At 39.1% G+C, this 21,135-nt stretch overlaps 1 protein-coding gene across 1 annotated transcript in view; it reads right to left on the reverse strand.

Moving 5' to 3' along the window:
* Nucleotides 1-3,667: 3,667 nt before the first annotated feature.
* Nucleotides 3,668-21,135, reverse strand: part of sorcs3b (sortilin related VPS10 domain containing receptor 3b) — a 154,070-nt gene continuing 136,602 nt past the window's right edge. Inside the window, exons 22-27 of the mRNA XM_034184870.1 lie at nt 18,112-18,224; nt 17,686-17,817; nt 14,100-14,199; nt 9,829-9,934; nt 9,578-9,738; nt 3,668-3,967 (exon numbers count right to left, since the gene is read on the reverse strand). Of these exons, the coding sequence (XP_034040761.1) occupies nt 3,903-3,967; nt 9,578-9,738; nt 9,829-9,934; nt 14,100-14,199; nt 17,686-17,817; nt 18,112-18,224 (677 nt within the window). The 3' untranslated portion in view covers nt 3,668-3,902. The remainder of the gene's footprint in view (nt 3,968-9,577; nt 9,739-9,828; nt 9,935-14,099; nt 14,200-17,685; nt 17,818-18,111; nt 18,225-21,135) is intronic.

Consider the following 21,135-nt stretch of genomic DNA (forward strand, 5'->3'; position numbering starts at 1 on the left):
GTTTGTTTGTTTTTTTAGAATTCTGGCACATTTTTGCTATGAACACTGTACTTTAGCACAGATCATACATGGAATGGCAAAGATGTTAAATTATTAGGAAATAAATGACAAATATTTTGTCAGTTCTATTCAGACATTAAGCTTTTTTTGAGCTGCTGATTTTTGCTAGAGGCCAAAATATGGCCATTGGTATTACAAAGACTTTGCGTCTGTCCATCCGTGTGTCTGTCTGTCCGCGTGTGTGTGTGTGTGTGTGCTCAGCAAAATTCCAGTCCTATTGCTGCCAGAGTCTTCAAGTTCACAGTGAGCATTTGCGGGAAACAGACTTTGGGCAAATTCAAAGATGGCTAACCTTGACCAATTATAAGAGGTCAAAAGGTCACATTCTGTTTCCTATTTTTATGCTCATACGGCTGAGGGTATTTCAGCATTGTTACATTTTTAAATGAGGAGCAAGTTTAAAACTGCATAAACGACATCATTGTTGTTTCAGTTCAGGTTCATAATTATTTGAAGAGTGAAAATATTTTTGTAATTTTGTTTCTGCACCACTACAATGGAGTTGAAATGAAATAATCCAGATGGGCCTGCAGGGGATACTTAGCTGTAATTCAAGGAGCAAAAAATTTGCAAAAATATCACATTTCAGCTCAGTCTCACATTTTTTTTTTTCAGAAATTACATTCCATATTCATGACATGGTCATGTTTCGGTCACAATTTTTAACCTCAACCCCAACGCTCCCAATCCCGGCTCATGTCACTCCAAATTTTGTAATACCATCATGAAAATATACCACATTTCATGACAGTTTCACAAACTACTCATCACATTTTTGCTGTGTAGTCAGGTTGCACTTTACCCATTTCAGAAATCCAGCCATTTTTGTACACAGTCCCTCCATTTTTTTTTTAGACGTAATTAGACAAAAATGGACTGCATTTATATAGAGCTTTTCCATCTGCATCAGACGCTCAAAGCGCTTTACAGTAATGAAAATACAAAATACAGATTATTGCTCATATAAGTCATCACTGTTACAGCCAGTTTGCTTTAGATAAACTGGGGATGGATACAGGAACATTTCTAAGTCACTGTATATGTCTTCATTAATATTCTGTTTGGTAAATGTATAGTAGGCAGTTCTCAAAAACTGAGGCCATGCAAGAAAGAGGCAAGTGAGGGAAGCCAACAAGTCATCCATAATAAGCCTAAGCAGTTAGTCTTATGTGGTTGTGATTGGAGAAATTCTGTATTGTGCAACTTTTGTCTATTGCATCAGCAGTTACACAGATTCATAGTGGAGTGGAAGAAAGATGGACTTTCTTTAAAGGAAGACAGAATTTTAGCTACACTTCACCAGAAGGCACATGTGGGACTAGAGCCTAGATTTGATCTTGTTTTCTGGTATTAAAATCCTTATATGTTCCACTTCACAATGAAACTGAATAACTGCTGATGCAACATCCAAAAGCTGCCGTGTGCACAGTTTCTTGAGTCACAGCGACAGAAGCCTATAACACCTTCAGACTTGTCATAGTGCAGGAGATAACTGTGCTTCAAATGGTGATGCAAGCACCAAATGCAGCACAAGTACTCCTTAGACATTACTCTTTTGAAAAAAAGAAAAAAAAAAATGGACTGGTCACTTAAATTTTCAATAGGTAACCAGGTGGGGGTCAACTGAAGAATTACACGAGGGTCAAAATTAAAAGGTGCTCCTATCATATTGAAAACAACACCACATTATTTGTCTGAACATAAAGATTCCAAAAAGATATAGTTTGAATCCAATCAGGAGACCAGAGACAACATTCAGCCATAACATCACTGTTAGGAGTCAAAACATTCTTTAATTTACATCATATTGTGGTGCTTTTTCAGCTTCACAATGCATTTGTGCTCGCAATGCATTGAAATAAGTGTAATATATTTGTTTATGTGCAATATCCACTGCCACTGAAATAGTCATAGTGGGGCAGCATAACAAAACAATTGTTCATTTTGTGATAAAATCATGGAATATGGCACACATATTCTAAATTAACTGTTTATTTTCAGATATGGAGCCATCCTGCAGGTGATCTCTAATGTGCTACAGGGGTCAATGAAGAATTACACAGGGGTTAAAATTTAAAAATGTTCCAATCATGTTGAAAACTATACTACATTATGTGTCTGATCATAACAATTCCAAAAAGGTATAGTTTGGACTATCTATGACTGAATGTTCAGGAGTTATGGGGTAAAAACGGCAAAAAATGATGACAAAGATCAGTGTCAGTTTAGTTGCTCTAATTTTGGTAAAACGTGATGCAAATTATTGGTTGAAATGAAAGGATTAATAAATGGAATAGTTTTGACTGTGTTTAATGCTTGGTCTCCACAGTAAAGGTCAAACACAGTTAACGTCCAATGGATTTGTCAAGGCTTGAATGTTTGTCTGGTTTTCGGTTTTATTTTCTTTGTTTTGTTATTTTTCTGTTTTGCTGTGTTTTTGCTTTTGTGTGTGTTCTTTCTCTTGCTGGGTTTTTTCTGCTTGGGTCTGTCTGTCACTATCTCTCTTGTCTGTCTCTTGGTTCTTGGTGATGGATGTTTCCCTCTCTATGGCCACAGCCTTTTTCTGGTGCTTTCCATGCACACCTGTTCCAGATTTGCCTATTATCACCTGGGGTTATATAAGCTCACTGGGTGTGTTTGCTCCTTGCCAGTTTGTTGTGCCTTGTGCCTGCATTCCAGCTCTGTTCCTGTGTTCCTAGTCCTGCCTTCCTCATTGTGTGTACCTGACCTCCAGCCTGTTGCTTTGACCATGCCAACTGCCTGATGATTTTTTTTTCTTGACTGCCTACTTGTCTACTGACCATTGCTATCCACTCAAATAAAGCCTTTTTACAACCAGAGCTGTCTGTTCGAGCCGTGCATTTGTGTCATGCACTTCCTGACCATCCAGTCTGATAGGATTCTATGACATACGTTACCCCGTAACATGATAACTAAGCATGGCAGATGGTGCAAACTATTCCTTTTTAAAATGCTATTAACTCAACCAATAATTTGCATCATTTTTTTTTTTTTTTTTTTTTTTACCAAAATTGGAGCAGCTTTAACTTTTGACCCCTGTACAAACTGAAACTGACCTTTGTCACCATTTTTGCTGTTTTTACCCAATAACTCCAGAACATTCAGTCATAGATAATCCAAACTATATCTTTTTGGAATCATTATGATCAGACAAATGTGGTATAGTTTTCAACATGATTGGAGCATTTTTAAATTTTGACCCCTGTGTAATTCTTTTTGATTAGAGGTCGGATCCAGGATGGCTCCATATCTGAAAATAAACATTAGTTAATTTAGAATATGTGTACTAAATTCCATGCTGTTATCACAAAATGAACAATTTTTAAAGGAAATTTTAGTTAAGCTGCACCACTACCACAGTTTGTACATTTTTGCTACTACGTTTTTATTTATTTTTTTAAATTTCTTTAATTTGTGCTCTGGGCATACCTTTTCCATTCGATTTAAATGTTATGTATGTTTTTCTTTTCTTCTCCAGACCTTACCAGTCTGTGCATGGTTTACTTGGTTTTATAGTTGCACTGAACGGCTTGCACCTCACCTTTCATTGTACTGGATACAATGACAATAAAGAATCTGTATCTGGAATTTGTTTCATTTTTGTAGCGGGAATTATCAAACAGCAATGCATCATCACACCTCTACCTGAAGCGGCAGTTCTGGACTGTTGCAGTTCACCGCCCTGAAAGTAGAGGCCAAAGAGTCTGGCTGGAGATCCACCTCCATAAAGCAGATATTTATTCTATCCATGACATAAAACAAAAGCAACAAAGCAAACAACTGAGCACAGTCGAAACACAGCAGTCGGTACCTACTCAGTCTTAGACATTAGTACAGTTTGGAAATTCCCTTGTAACAATCCTTTCCATATTTCTTCCGATTCCTCCTGGAAATAGGGAAACAAAACAAAAATAGAATAAATACAGACCCAGCCAACTTCTTTAAAATCACAAGTTCCTTAAAAAAAAGTCCACAGGGGGTGAAGATCTGACTGATGCAGTTGGAGGACATGATCAGAAAAACAAGATGATATCTCTGGATTATTATTATTATTTGCTGTTTAGACATTATCTACACGAGGAAAAGAAACTCTTCGATGTAGGCTAATATTTTACAAGAAGATCAAATGGTTATACAGATGATGTTGAAGATTTGATTCCAGATTCACTGTTGCAGCCTTTTATTGTTTTCTTAAAGCCCCCTGTTTGTCTCGATGCGTGAACCTGTGCTGTCAGAGGCGGGCTGAGTTTGTGAGGGAGGTGAGGATAAGATCAACTTCACTGTAGATGCAGGTTGTGCAGGCACCTGCGCATTCAGAGGTGCAACGTTTACCTCAGCATGCAGTGTCAGTACGTTCAAATCAGCAGTGTGCACAAAGCAATAGGAAGTTAACTTTATCTTTGACCACGAACGTCTTCACATGATTCAGATTGGGAGAAAATATTTGTTTGATGTGCATTACAAAAATAATCAGACTTGCAGTATATGCTTATGCTATATACAGTGGGGTAAAAAGGTATTTAGTCAGTCCCTGATTGTGCAAGTTCTCCTACTTAGAAAGATGAGAGAGGTCTGATTTTCATCTTTGGTACACTTCAACTCTGAGAGACAAAATGAGAAAAAAAATTCCAGGAAATCACATTGTAGGATTTTTAAAAAAAATTATTTGAAAATTATGGTGGAAAATAAGTATTTGGTCACCCACAAACAAGCAAGATTTCTGGCTCTCACAGACCTGTAACTTCTTCTTTAAGAAGCTCTTCTGTCTTCCACCTGTATTAATGGCATCTGTTGGAACTCATTATCTGTATAAAAGACACCTGTCCACAGCCTCAAACAGTCAGACTCCAAACTCAACCATGGCCAAGACCAAAGAGCTGTCAAAGGACTGCACCAGGCTGGGAAGAGTGAATCTACAACAGTCAAGCAGGTTGGTGTGAATAAATCAACTGTGGCAGCAACTGTAAGAAAATGGAAGACATACATACAAGACATACAAGACCATTGATAATCTCCCTCGATCTGGGGCTCCACGCAAGATGTGATCCCATGGGGTCAAAATGATCATGAGAATGGTGAACAAAAGTCCCAGAACTACATGGAGGGACCTGATGAAGGACCTGCAGAGAGCTGGGACCAAAGTAACAAAGGCTACACACAACGCAGAGAGGGACTCTAATCCTGCAGTGCCAGGCGTGTCCCCCTGCTTAAGACAGTACATGTCCAGACCCCACTGAAGTTTGCCAGAGAGCATATGGTTGAATATTATGTGGTCGGATCAAACCAAAATAGAACTTTTTAGTAAAAACTCAACTTGTCGTGTTGGGAGTAAGAAGAATGCTGAGTTGCATTCCAAGAACACCATATCTACTATGAAACATGGGGATGGAAACATCATGCTTTGGGGCTGTTTTTCTGCAAAGAGGACAGGATGACTGATCCGTGTTAAGGGAAGAATGAACGTGGCCATGTATCATGAGATTTTAAGCCAAAACCTCCTTCCATCAGTGAGAGCATTGAAGATGCAACATGGCTGGGTCTTCCAGCATGACAATCCCAAACACACCGCTCGGGCAACAAAGGAGTGGCTCCGTAAAAAGTATTTCAAGGTCCTGAAGTGGCCAAGCCAATCTACAGACCTCAACCCAATAGAAAATTTGTGAAGGGAGTTGAAAGTGTTGTGTGGGCCGCTGAAGAGGAGGTACTGCTGGCCCACCACCACCAGAGGGCACCCTGCCTGGAGTGCGGGCTCCAGGCACCAGAGGGTGCTGCCGCCTCACAGGAGCAGCAGGGGTGACAGCTGTCACTTATCACCTATGACAGCTGTCACCAATCATCTGATCTTCAGTGGTATATCAGCAAGACGACATCTCCACCTCTTTGCCGAGATATCGCTCTACCAAGGAGGTAACGTTCTCAGCTGACTGTGTTGACTTTCTGACAGGAATATCTGTTGCTTGTGTGTGTTGGACAGCAGATATTCTGTTTCTTTTTTCGACGAGAGGTGGAGGTGGTTTTCCCCACCATACGTGTTGCTGGGTGCACACGCACCCACATCTAACTGTTTTTGTTCCTCGCCAGCAGTACCAGATCCGACAAGCGGAGGCAGTGGCCACCTGGGTGTTCGGGACTTGGCGGCTCCAGTATTCCCGGGGTTCGGTGGCGGAGGAAATCGTGTGGTTCCGGTTCTGCTTTGGACGGACATCTCTTATCTTCGAGCCTGCCCATGTGACACATTTTTTGTGAATTGACTACTTGTCTACAATTGTAATTCGCCGTGTTGGTTGTGCTTCTTCACAACAGTAAAGTGTTGTTATTTGACTTCCTCCATTGTCCGTTCATTTGCGCCCCCTGTTGTGGGTCCGTGTTCCTACACTTTCACAACAGAAAGTCCATGTTGCCCAGCGACAGCCCCAAAACATCACTGCTCTAGAGGAGATCTGCATGGAGGAATGGGCCAAAATACCAGCTACATTGTGGGCAAACCTGATGAAGACTTACAGGAAACATTTGACCTTTGTCATTACCAACAAAGATTATCTTACAAAGTACTGAGTTGAACTTTTGTTATTGACCAAATACTTATTTTCCACCATAATTTACATATAAATTCTTTAAAAATGCTACAATGTGATTTTCTGGTTTTTGTTTTCTCATTTTGTCTCTCATAGTTGAAGTGTACCTATGATGAAAATTACAGACCTCTCTCATCTTTGTAAGTGGGAGAACCTGCACAATCAGGGGCTGACTAAATACTTTTTTACCCCATTGTACATCATATATTGTTGTCCATTCAACTGCTCCTGTTTTTGTTCGGGGTCGCCACAGCGGATACAGCCAGATCCATATATAACCCTTTGTTTATCTTTTTTTTTTAGCACTCCCACTTTGCTTTTGTAAATAGAACACAAAAGTGTGTCATACTCAGCTTCACATGACAACATGTCAACTCCCAAAATGCTGACTTGTGAGGATTTGTGACTGTGGGGAAAAAACAATACAAACAAAAAAAAAAACAAAAAAATTACAAGGCAAGGTTTTCTTTGAAAACATTCTCTTGCTTGCTGGAAAATACTAACTTGACAGCTCTAAAACCTATTCTGAAGACCATTTTAGGATAATGCTGAGAGTTTTTAGGGCTTAATATATCTTTATTCCAATTACACCTTAATGGCATTCTCCCGTTTCTTCACAAAATGTAAATTTCTGCTAATTATGAAACATGAGCTCATCAGGCATTAGTTTAAAGCCAGTTTCTATTAACATAAATCAAATTTAGATCCTGACCTAATCAGTACCTGTATTCAAATCTTGATTTTAATTGCTCAAACCTATTTTTTAACATCTTATATTTAACTTTTTCAGAGTCTAACTTCATAACTATGCCCGTGCTGCAAGAAACGATCAATAATTAGCAGATTTAACACAGCGATAAATCTGCTTCTTGGAGCTTGATATACGGTTTGGATTAAAATGAGAACACATTAAAATGGCTTGAATTTGATATAAATTTAATTAAAGCCGATTAATGTTTTTCTTCTGGCATTAATGTGATTCCTATCCTCCAAAAGGCAATGAAAAGGTTTAATTTACAAGAAAAATCAGAGTTACATTCTGTTGGCATTAAAAAAGACACATCTCACTGCATGTTTCAGATTTAGTGTAAGAAATATAAAAAAACCCCACTGAAATGACATTTTCATTAATTATATCCTTACGCTATGCACACGTCTGCAGATAAACCAATAAAGCTAATTATGAGATTAATAAATGATGATCATGATGCAAATGTTAGTGTTTGATATGTCAAAGTATTTGTATTCTGCAAGAATTCAATCTTTGAGCAGCAGGTTGCACATTCAGTTCATCTACCGAGACCCAAATCAAAGATCCCATGTTGCTTTGCCCTTTGTAGATAAACACTTTCAAAGGTGACCTAAAAAGCAGATAATTTCTTTCAGATGTGCAAGGACGAGGAGACGACTGAGAAACGAAGAAGAGCAAAGTCTTGCAGTCCAAGTTTGGGCCAGGAGCACCGCGGCTTGTATTAAAGACTCTGTCTGCAGCGACCTATTTGTTTGTCCTTCTAATGTCGGGGCAATCACATGCTCGTGTTCGGTCACTGCACATGCTGCTCTTGTGTGTGTGTGATGTGCAAGTGGCAAATACTGTAATGTGGCATAACTGCACTGATGAAGATGTTTTCAAATTCACTGTATGAACACTTTGCTCATTAGTTCAATAAGAATACAAAAGTCAGAGCAGCAGGATGGCGAAATATTAAACTGTACTGCGAGCATCACCTTTTAAGTCATGTGATGCTAAGACACTGCCACTCAAACGTGAAATTTTAAGTTAAATGCTAATACTAATGCCAAAGGAATGAATAAACCACTTAAGTAATGCTACACTCTAAAAAATGCTTCATGGGGAGCGTTTGTATGAATTAATTGAAGAGTATTTTCAGTATGAAAAAAAAAGTTTTTGCATGCTCACATTTTAGTAAGCTGATAACAAAAAAGATGGAACAAAATTGTTCACAATCTAAATGAAAATTAGACTTAGTAGTGGGATGGCTGAGTTGGAATTATACTTCAAAAAGATCCATGCAATTTTTTTTGTTTACCTTAATTTATTTAAGTTGAGCACTGCATTTGTTTTTGGAGTGTATTAATTGTGCACACAAAGCTGAAGTGTTTTTTTTTTTTTTTTTAAGAAATACAAATGTAGATGTGACCGCAGGACCTTTGTGGCCGGGACGGCGGTGGGATCGAACCCGGACGGCTCGCACTAAAGACCATTCCTCTACCAGGTCAGCCAAAGGGGAATTCCGCGTTAGTCAAGCTAGCGGGAACGTCTTTTCAATCAGGACCTGGGACTTTCATCCCGCTACATAGAGATAAGGAAAATACTAATAAGTAAAAAATTATTAAGAAACAATTTATTTTGACCCCCCCCAAAAAAAGAAAGAAACAAACAAACTGTGTCTGTTAACTTTTGATTGAGCGAGCACGCTTGAATGAGCTAATCGCTTTTGGTAGAGCAGGGAGTCCTTGAAGACCAGGGTCGGGAAACAGTGGTCTAAATGGTGATAACACTGGCTAGCTCACTTAACTCTGAGTTTAGTCTGGGGTGTGGGGGGGGGGATTTCACTTGCAAACAAGAATGTGAAGTGTCCACAAACAGAAGAAGAAGAATACCCCCGCCGAACCTCCAAAAAAAAAGCAATAAAATGAGGCCACTTCAGCCAGTAATGTGAACGCAGTCATAATTTTAATTGATAAATGTGCAGGTAAAGTATTCCTCTTGATACTGACCGAGTTTAACTGATTGATTACTGACTCTCCCGCTAACCAGCCAGAGTGTGTTAAATACTTTGAGTGTTTGCTCACAGTTTGGACAAACTGCATAAACTGCAACTGTGTATAAACTGCAGCTTTTGATTTCACCTACATAATAAGAGATTGACTGGAGATGTTGGTGAGCAGTAACATACCTCTGCTCCTTGCTTCCAGCTCCTTTTCTATGAGTTCTTTCTGGGAAGGAAACTCACTGAGCTTGACTTTGGACATGCTGTCACTCGGACTCACGGTACTGATCACTTCAGGATCCTTCTCATGGCTGTCTTCAGTCTGGACATGGATGGGAGGGATTTTCCTGCAGCAAGAACATTACAAGACAGCTGTGAGAAGAAGAGAACGAGTTTGAAACGTAGTCTGAATCATGTGCTTCTTTGAGGGAACAAACCTTTTGAACTTATAGATGAAGAACGCTGTCAAACCGACAAACACTACAGTGAGCAGCAACAGCATGGCCGACCCACTGTGGATGGCGTTCGAATCCACCAGTGGTGCTGAAAGGCAGACGCATTAAGTCAGATCATTGGAATAAATGTGTTGAGCTTTTTCTTTTTTCCTGAAAGAAAAAGGAGCTGCTTCTTGCTAGTCATCACTAAGCCACAACATCCGCTGCTCAAAAATGAAGCCAACGCTCAAGTGCCAAACCTTGCACTCCTCCAAATGTCCAATTGAGGTTGGCTCCACAAGTGAGCCACTCGCCATAGAGGCACATGTTAAAATCACCATATTTACAGCAGCATTAAACATGTTTTGGTCTGTAAAACGAGTTTCCTCTGTCCATAATAATAATAGTAATAACAATAATTAGTTAATTTTATTTAGTAAAAGGCAAATCTCAAAGTGCTACTACACAAAACAGATTTTAAAAGCAGGCATCAAACATAAATTAACAGATACATTAAAATAAAGGAGCAGTCGCTGTAACAACTGTATGGGAGAATACTTTTTAAAATAACCCATCAGTTTAAGCTGTTTTAAGTCATACTCTTGTGTGGTTACTTTGAGTGACAGCTACTGTATGCAGGACAGCTGTGTCCATGTAGGCCCCATTAGCAGAGGCTGCTTTTCAGACAGTCATTAATTGTTGAACCTACATGTAGACACAAGAAAACTTGCAGAACAAATAAAAAAGTGCAGCGTGTGGCACAGTATTGATAAAAACAGCACGAGTGAGGGTGAGACTGTGATGTGTGTAGTGCAATGTGATTGTTCATAGTAAAAACATTGTATGAATGAATTTGATGTGGTAAGAAATTAGTGGAAACGTGTGAGACACTGTGAGTATGTGGCAGTGACGTAATCAGGGTGAAGTACAGACATAGAAATAGCACATTTTTCCATTTTGACCACATCCCAGCTGTGTTTATCAAAGTTTTCAGGTTGCAGTGGGTTCTTCAAGTCTACGTCTGAGTGTGATGGGGCCCTTATTGAGGCAATATTCTGGTTATAGTTTTTAACACCCACACCCCAAGTGACCCGCTATGAAAAGCAGCACCCAGCCTGTCAGATTTATCTTTGTCTTGTAACTCTGAGATACAGGGTGTGTTCAGGTTTTATTTGTGTCATGCAGGTCATGATTGTCTTGCTTAAGCACCACCTCTTAGTACCTCCCAATGTCTACTAGTGACATCTGCAGCCATCCCATTTGGCTCATCAAAAAATCTATATATATATATATATATATATATATATATATATATATATATACACTCAACAAAAATATAAACGCAACCTTCCTTTTCTCTCAAAAATTCTTGAAAGGGTAGTTGTAAAACAGCTAACTGATCATCTGCAGAGGAATGGTCTATTTGAAGAGTTTCAGTCAGGTTTTAGAATTCATCATAGTACAGAAACAGCATTAGTGAAGGTTACAAATGATCTTCTTATGGCCTCGGACAGTGGACTCATCTCTGTGCTTGTTCTGTTAGACCTCAGTGCTGCTTTTGATACTGTTGACCATAAAATTTTATTACAGAGATTAGAGCATGCCATAGGTATTAACTGCGCTGCGGTGGTTTGAATCATATTTGTCTAATAGATTACAATTTGTTCATGTAAATGGGGAATCTTCTTCACAGACTAAAGTTAATTATGGAGTTCCACAAGGTTCTGTGCTAGGACCAATTTTATTCACTTTATACATGCTTCCCTTAGGCAGTATTATTAGACGGTATTGCTTAAATTTTCATTGTTATGCAGATGATACCCAGCTTTATCTATCCATGAAGCCAGAGGGCACACACCAATTAGCTAAACTGCAGGATTGTCTTACAGACATAAAGACATGGATGACCACACATGGTGTCTAACCAGATCCTTACTCTGGATGGCATTACCCTGACCTCTAGTAATACTGTGAGAAATCTTGGAGTCATTTTTGATCAGGATATGTCATTCAAAGCGCATATTAAACAAATATGTAGGACTGCTTTTTTGCATTTACGCAATATCTCTAAAATCAGAAAGGTCTTGTCTCAGAGTGATGCTGAAAAACTAATTCATGCATTTATTTCCTCTAGACTGGACTATTGTAATTCATTATTATCAGGTTGTCCTAAAAGTTCCCTAAAAAGCCTTCAGTTAATTCAAAATGCTGCAGCTAGAGTACTGACGGGGACTAGAAGGAGAGAGCATATCTCACCCATATTGGCCTCTCTTCATTGGCTTCCTGTTAATTCTAGAATAGAATTTAAAATACTTCTTCTTACTTATAAGGTTTTGAATAATCAGGTCCCATCTTATCTTAGGGACCTCGTAGTACCATATCACCCCAATAGAGCGCTTCGCTCTCAGACTGCAGGCTTACTTGTAGTTCCTAGGGTTTGTAAGAGTAGAATGGGAGGCAGAGCCTTCAGCTTTCAGGCTCCTCTCCTGTGGAACCAGCTCCCAATTCAGATCAGGGAGACAGACACCCTCTCTACTTTTAAGATTAGGCTTAAAACTTTCCTTTTTGCTAAAGCTTATAGTTAGGGCTGGATCAGGTGACCCTGAACCATCCCTTAGTTATGCTGCTATAGAAGTAAACTGCTGGGTGGTTCCCATGATGCACTGTTTCTTTCTCTTTTTGCTCTGTATGCACCACTCTGCATTTAATCATTAGTGATCGATCTCTGCTCCCCTCCACAGCATGTCTTTTTCCTGGTTCTCTCCCTCAGCCCCAACCAGTCCCAGCAGAAGACTGCCCCTCCCTGAGCCTGGTTCTGCTGGAGGTTTCTTCCTGTTAAAAGGGAGTTTTTCCTTCCCACTGTAGCCAAGTGCTTGCTCACAGGGGGTCGTTTTGACCGTTGGGGTTTTACATAATTATTGTATGGCCTTGCCTTACAATATAAAGCGCCTTGGGGCAACTGTTTGTTGTGATTTGGCGCTATATAAAAAAATTGATTGATTGATTGATTGACTTTTGGTTTTGCTCCCATTTTGTATGAGATGAACTCAAAGATCTAAAACTTTTTCCACATACACAATATCACCATTTCCCTCAAATATTGTTCACAAACCAGTCTAAATCTGTGATAGTGAGCACTTCTCCTTTGCTGAGATAATCCATCCCACCTCACAGGTGTGCCATATCAAGATGCTGATTAGACACCATGATTAGTGCACAGGTGTGCCTTAGACTGCCCACAATAAAAGGCCACTCTGAAAGGTGCAGTTTTGTTTAATTGGGGGGGATACCAGTCAGTATCTGGTATGACCACCATTTGCCTCATGCAGTGCAACACATCTCCTTCACATAGAGTTGATCAGGTTGTCAATTGTGGCCTGTGGAATGTTGAGGGAAATGGTGATTGTGTATGTGGAAAAAGTTTTAGATCTTTGAGTTCATCTCATACAAAATGGGAGCAAAACCAAAAGTGTTGCGTTTATATTTTTGTTGAGTATATATATATATATATATATATATATATATATATATATATAGTTCATGGTCACACCCCTGAGGGATTTAGTGGAACCTTCAAGAGGAAGAGTCTCCCTGTTGTTCTTCTAGAAGATAACTTATGCACGGTCATTGTTTGAATATTGCATCTCAGCATTTATAAAAGCATTTCCCCCTCGCTGCGCGTCTTTCTCTCCTCCAGAGGAGTGTATGAAGTCTGTGACCTTTCTCGATCATTTTAAAGGCAACGCAGACACAAATGAAGACAGATCAGTTGGTGGATGAAAAGGTTAAAGCCATCCGGGGGTTGATTGACACACTTTTATGATATGCTAATAATCCAGTGACCCTGTCGATTTCCTCAGAGCACACCGAACGCCTTCCTTGTCGGTGAGCTCATTGATCAGTTGATTTCAAAGAGAAGTAATGTCTACCTGCTGGAAAACCGATGCACTGTGAAAAGCTGTTTGAAAGTTGTGATAAACTGAATCAGAATAAACGAACTGTTGTCTTTTTTTTCTTGCTTTATTTTCCAGTTTATGAGCAAAACTCAGTCAAATCATGCAAATGAAGACAAACACCTTATCTGAGGTGCATCAGCAAGCAGAAGCTAAAGCATAACAAATGCAAACAGTGGAAGTGTTGCTAAACAGGCCAAACATGATGCCTATAGGCATATTGGAAATGCGTCATTTGCGTGTGTCTGCATAAAAGCTTAGAAAACAAAAAACAGGCAAAAATGACAAAAGCTAGTCATACACTGTTAACAGCAAACTTACCCAGAGTTTGCTGAGTGATGTACACAATAATGTGAATATCGGCTTTCAGTTCAAATTGGATGAGGCCTTGGTTCAGGACCGTGGCAAAAATATCAGACAGCTGTTGGACACCAACACAAGAAAACAAACATTATTGTTAGGGTGATGTTTTGCGTATATTCCTACAAATTTCCACAATATGCAAATATTGTTTCACATTTAATGCTCAGAAATGCATGTTGGGATTACGGCGAGGTGACATCATCACCACCTGACAACAAACGTACACGTAGTCACTTGGGGAAACATGTCAATTTACAGTCGTGGCATTTCTCTCCGATAACAGACAGAATTATCTGCTTAACTTTCATCATTATGGAACATTCAACTGTGTTTGGGTTATGATCATGATTGATGTTAACCCCTTAACGCCCATCGTCGCATATATGCTACAATCTCTGACTCAAATATGCAACTTACCAAATTGACCTGTATGCTCGTTGTTGCAAATTTGCAACATACCATCATTATTATTATAACATAACATAAAGTCATTACCAGAATACTATCTAGTTTTTGTGCAAAAGTGAAATTAATAATCTCAACATTATTTACCATCTACTTAAAGGCAAAAACACACACAAAACATTTTTTTATATACAGCTATATAAAATATCGGGTGTTAAGGGGTTAAGGTTAAGGTTAGCATTTCCCGTTGCGACACTAAATGACCCGAAGGGGCTACCCAACTTGTCACATTTGAGTGTCGTGTCAGTTTTGGATCAAAATGTGATAACTTGGGAGTAAGAATGTGTTGGACGAGAAGATAGGCAACCAATATGTAGACTTGGGTTTAATTCCTAGTTACACTTCCGTCTATGTCCTTGGACAAGATAAATGGACTGCCTTTATATAGCACTATTCCATCTGCATCAAATGCTCAAAGCACTTTACAATAATGCCTCACATTCACCCTGATATGAGGGTGCTGCCATACAAGGTACTCACTACACACCGGGAGCAACTAGCAGATAAAGGACCTTGCCCAAGGGCCCTTTAGTGATTTTTCCAGTCAGGCTGGGATATGAACTGAGAATCCTCTGGTCTCAAGCCCAACACTTAACCCTCTGGGGTCCGAGGGCATTTTTTGGACAGTTCACTCGCCTGGCATAAATGTCTGATTATTGCTGTTAACAGCTCTCCCTGCATCCCACAATCAAGTTTTATGTCTCTTTTTTTCAGGACAACCTGTGCTTTCATAATGTATATGTTTTTTGTTGTGTTTTATAAAGGTTTAATAAAGGTTTACAATCAGAAATAAGAAAGGAAAAAATAAAGCGGAAATTTCCACACATTTATTCAAAACACACAGCAAACTATAATAAACAACTGTTTTAACACTTCATAAAGGTAATTTGAGGTCTTGTGTGAAAGACTGTACAACAAAAACATTCATACAATAAACACAAATGCATATTTTGAACAATATATACAAAATGGTCTATGCATTTAGTTTGTCTCATCTCAAAGCAATTTCTGTCTGCTATTACACAAAGGTTACATCACAAACTTCTACTTCTACTGTGTTTTGGAGTGTTCTGTGCTGCTCCTAAAGCAGCTTTCATCAAACTTTGGCCCACTTTGGCTCCTTACAGTCTGAGGAGCGGCCCTCCCCCTCGCTCCATTGATTTGGTAAACAGTGCTTTACACAGAGAAAGCAACAGAGTTATCAGTAATATTCACCTGCAAACTAGTGGAGCAATCCTGATAGTTACACACTCTTTGTTTGAGCACCTGAGATTGTCATCAGAGGCTCTCTGTCTGCTCCGTCTTCTTTCACTGATCGCTGTGCGTAATGACGCAGGGCGCATGGAGCCCAATAGTATGTACTCATTGGAGCACCCAGGGGGCTATTCAAATGGGCCAACTAGTAACATATCACTCCTGAAAACGATCTTTGGCTTTTCACGTGAGGTAAATCTGCCCTATGATTGGATTTTGGAAAACCATGTGACGGTGAACCAATTCCAATTGGACACTCACATTGCACACGTCATCACACAGCTTCTATGAGGACTACAAAGATGGCTGGCTCGAAAGTCCGCTGAGTTAACTTATCAGCAAAAAAAAAGTAAGTTTTTATCTCATATCATTAAACAGTTATTTATAATTTAGTAAAGCTTGGTCTTAGCCGTCGTATACGATGGCGTCGGCCCCAGAGGGTTAACCACTAGACCATCACCTCCCTTGTAGATTCTTAATCGCTTGATGCTATAGAATCAAGGGATGAGCTCAGGCACCAATGGGCCTCAAGGTCTACATACAATATAGGATTGCAGTAGCCAGAACCTGTGTGCATCTGTCCTTCTGTGTGTAAGTGTGTGTCAGCCTGGTCGATGTCTATGATAGATCTTGAAAAACACTTGGCATATCAAAGTGAAACTTGGTACACAGGGTCACCTCACATCAAGATCTTGGAGAAATTTGACATTGGGTACATTTCAGTTCTATTTGTGGCCACCAGTGGGGCACGTCTCTGAAACCTCGGGGGGTATGTGGTAATGCAACAGTGAATTCATAGATTATGATAAAACTTGCTATTGTAGGTCATACACCTCGCTAATACCTTGCATAGGTTCATCGTTGGGCTTGATAATGCTCTTGTTCCAAATAAAAGGTGTATGTATTCCACATTTATTCCTGAGGTAATTATTATGACAATTCCCTGCAGGAAAGATGGTTGAAAAGCGAGCACCTGCATGTGCAGAAGCTCTGATCTGTCAGCAAAAATAATGCCCGAAATGGCGGCAACTACAGTCACCCCATTCTAATTTTATAAGATTCTGCCCTACCAAAGTACAAACTGCTCTAAAGACAGATTACTATAATTTGCAGTCCATGATAAGTGAAATAATTGTTCATTTATTATTGAGAACAGCCATCTATCCATTCAGTCACTCTCACGTCTAGGCTTTAGTCAAAGTCTCGTAATTCATTCATTCAATTGTTCATTTTCTGTCAATAATCCGGTCTCGTGGCAGCAGACTAAGTAGCTCATCCCACCTTCCCTATATCCTTAGATAAGCCCTGTAAGTCTTCCCAGATGATCCTGAGACCTTCCCAAGCCAGCTGGCAGATGTAATCCCTCCAGCGTGTCCCGGGTCTTCCCCAGGGCCTCCTCCTAGTTGGATGTACCTGGAAGTCCTCTCTAGGGAAAAGCCCTCATCAGATTCCTAAACCAGTTCAGCCAGCTCTTTTCATGATAAAGCAGGTGTTCTTTACCAGTAACGTGACATCAGACTTGTTATGCTCAAGCCACCTTGACTGAGTTTCCAACTTGGAAATATGACTTTTTAATATTGTCTGTTCATCATTAACATTGACAGACGGACAGACAGATGGGAAGACACCAGAGATTCTGCCAATAAACCTCAAGCAAATTTTTGATTAACAGCTGAGGAAAAAAAAAAATCCTATCATTATCAGTGTAAAAGTATCTTGCAATCAGCATCATATGATCAGTTTGTTTACACAGTTGGGAATTAATCATTATTATTGAAGTTCACATGTTAACAAACCCGCTGTGCTGGAATTCTTTGATTCTTACCGCCTGCAGCTCCTCGTTCCTTCTCTTGTGATCACTTGCTGTGTGCTTGTCAGGCAGGATGAAGAGCTCTGCGCTCGTTGGAAGACCTGGGTACAGAGACACCAGCAGCTGTTCCTCAGGGACCCCGGACATCTGCGGGAACAGAACAGACCCGCGTGACCTGCGGCTAAAATAATCCGACATTGTTCCCATGGCAAAATATTTTGACATCAGAACCATTTCAGAGTCACACTTGACTGTAGTGTCCACCTCATGTCATCTCAGGTAAACTTAAAAAAAAAAGCACAGCTTTCTCATGTGGATCATCAAACTTCGTGTCTCGCCGCCACTCACACAGCACGTTATAAAACAGTAATGACCCCGAAAGCCACTAGGGGCCTATGATGGCGGCTTTAAAAGTGTGGAAGCAGCAGTGAGTTGGTGTACCTGTGAGAGAGCTGTCCGAACCACACGGCCCACGTCTTCCCTCCACTCCGAGATGTCAGGGTTGTGCTCGTCAAGAGCTGGCGAGAACGACAACAGCAGTGACCTGAAGAACTCTGGGAAAAACACGAAGTGATGGCTGTTAGAATATGAATGTTGCTTTGAGTTTTGCTTTTCATTAATCTGATGTGCAATTTTTATTTTTTTTTTTTTTATTTGGCAGCATGCACACCCTGAAGTTAATTGCTCCTCAAGATTTTGTGTTCACATACGGTGACATTTCATTCATTAGATAAGTCCATGCTGGAGTCAGTGTGGTGTCTTGCTGAGTGCACTGCTGAGAGGCATCACACAGCCTCCCTTCCAACAAAACGTACTGAATATTCATGAGGTGAGTATTAGACCAATTAAAGTGGCTCACTCACCTTCAACAGTTAGAACATTTAAATCCTGCATTATGATGCTCCTACAGGTTGCCTGCACCTTTACCTGTGGTACCTATGGTCTAAGCACCAAGTGTGACAACTATATGGACTATAAAACATCTGTTCCAGTAAACTAATTTGGCCATCACAGGCGTCCCTATGATGTAAGTTTCAAGTGCATGTTTTTCATTAAGTTTTGCAAAAAAAAAAAAAAAAAAATCATATAAATTTACAAATACTATACGCAGCAAAAAAGGATCTAATAAGCTAATTTAGTCATCACAGATATACATATGGCGTAAGTTTCAAGTGCATGTTTTTTCATTAAGTTTGCAAAAAAACCCATATAAATTTACAAGTATATGCTGCAAAAAGAATTTAATAAGCTAATTTAGTCATCACAGATATACATATGGTGTAAGTTTCAAGAGAGTACTCTTTATTAACTATTTATAACAGGAATCATGTCAACCTTGTTAAAATACAAATATATACTATGGGGGGGACCCAACATAGTGCTCACAGATATACCTGTAGTATACGTTTCAAGTGTCTACAACTTATTAAGTATTTTCAACACAAATCATGTCAACTTTGTTAAAATAGAATATGGAGGGGGGAAAAACATCAGACCTAATAAGCTAATTTAGTCCTCATAGACATGCCTATAGAGTAAATTTCAAGTGTTTGCTATTCATAAAGTACTTACAGCAAAGACTAGAGCACCACGCTCGTAGACCGCAAGCTCCACCAACACTAGTTTCCATTTCCACAAAAATTTACCTTGGAAAAACTTTTCAAGGTCAAAGTCCTGTTAGAAGTGGCTTTTCATAAGCTAAAATAGATATGATGAAATGTCAAGAGTATGTATTTAGTTCATGCAATTGAATCAAAGTTTTTTTTTTGTGGTGTTGTCAGGTGTTTTTTCGACTTGTTCGGCTTCTGAATTCCTTTTTCTGATAATTTCACAGAACATTGGTTATCTTTGCTGTGCACAATTTGTCATTGCTCTTTGGCCCTTGGTTTCTAACTGATAACTGGAAGACAGACAAACAGGCATAACATTGGAACCTCCATCCAATTTTGGTGGTGTAGGTAAATCCATAACAGAACAATTAGAGTGATTGAGGCACTTTTGATTGAGATATAATGCAAAATGTACACCAACAGTTATTTTCAATGTTAAACTCAAATGTCTACAAAATCCACAATCCGGATCAGATCCAGATCAAACTTTGTCAGGTGATAGTGATTGCCAATCTGCACCTCACTTCCAAATATGACAGTGACTGGGGCATGTTTGATTAAGATATAATGTAAAATATACATTAAATGGGGTTTTCAATGTTAAACTCAAATGTCTACAAAATCCACAGTCCTGATCAGATCTGAATCAAACTTTGTCAGATGATAGTGAGTGCCAGTCTGCACCTCACTTCCAAATATGAGAGTGACTGGGGCACATTTGATTAAGATATAATGTAAAATATACATTAAATGGGGATTTCAATGTTAAACTCAAATGTCTACAAAATCCACAGTCCTGATCAGATCTGAATCAAACTTTGTCAGATGATAGTGAGTGCCAATCTGCACCTCACTTCCAAATATGAGAGTGACTGGGGCATGTTTGATTAAGATATAATGTAAAATATACATTAAATGGGGTTTTCAATGTTAAACTCAAATGTCTACAAAATCCACAGTCCTGATCAGATCTGAATCAAACTTTGTCAGATGATAGTGAGTGCCAGTCTGCACCTCACTTCCAAATATGAGAGTGACTGGGGCACGTTTGATTAAGATATAATGTAAAATATACATTAAATGGGGTTTTCAATGTTACATTTAAATGGCCACAAAACCCAGAATCTGGATCAGATATAACATTATATGATGAAGATATAATGTTATATATATATATATATATATAAGGTTGGGTAAGATTACTTTGAAAGAATACATGTGGATTACTTGTAATCTGATTACTTTTGGATTACATTTCAAAGTAATCCTACCCAGCCTTGTATATATATATATATATATATATATATATATATATATATATATATATATATATATATATATATATATATATATCAAATGGGATTTTCAATGTTAGATTTAAATGGCCACAAAAAGTGTAATCTGGATCAGATCCAGATCAAAGTTTCTGAGTGGATAAAGGATACCATCCTACATAACGCTCTCAAATATGAAACAAATCTGATTTTTTCTGACAAGTTATGAATGTCTAAAAATTCAATCAATGCTAAAGGACAGGGATTTTTCCAAGATTTTTCCTGACTTTGAAAATTTAATCAGTTCCTGCCTATCAGGATACGAATCTTCAGTAAAAAAATTTCATATCAATATATGAAAAATTGTGGGCTCCAGGCAGTTCACAAACAAACAAACAAACAAACAAACAAACAAACAAACAAACAAACAAACAGGAGCGAAAATAAAACCTCCAAAATGATGTCACCCTCCATTATAAATTGGAGAGTATACATAGATCAGTCCATGCTGGAGTCACCACGGCGTCTTGTGGAGTGGACTGCTGAGGGGCGTCACAAGTCCCCCACAAAGCATTCTGCAT

The sequence above is a fragment of the Thalassophryne amazonica genome, chromosome 13 (genome assembly GCF_902500255.1).
Source record: "Thalassophryne amazonica chromosome 13, fThaAma1.1, whole genome shotgun sequence".
Classification (NCBI taxonomy): domain Eukaryota; kingdom Metazoa; phylum Chordata; class Actinopteri; order Batrachoidiformes; family Batrachoididae; genus Thalassophryne; species Thalassophryne amazonica.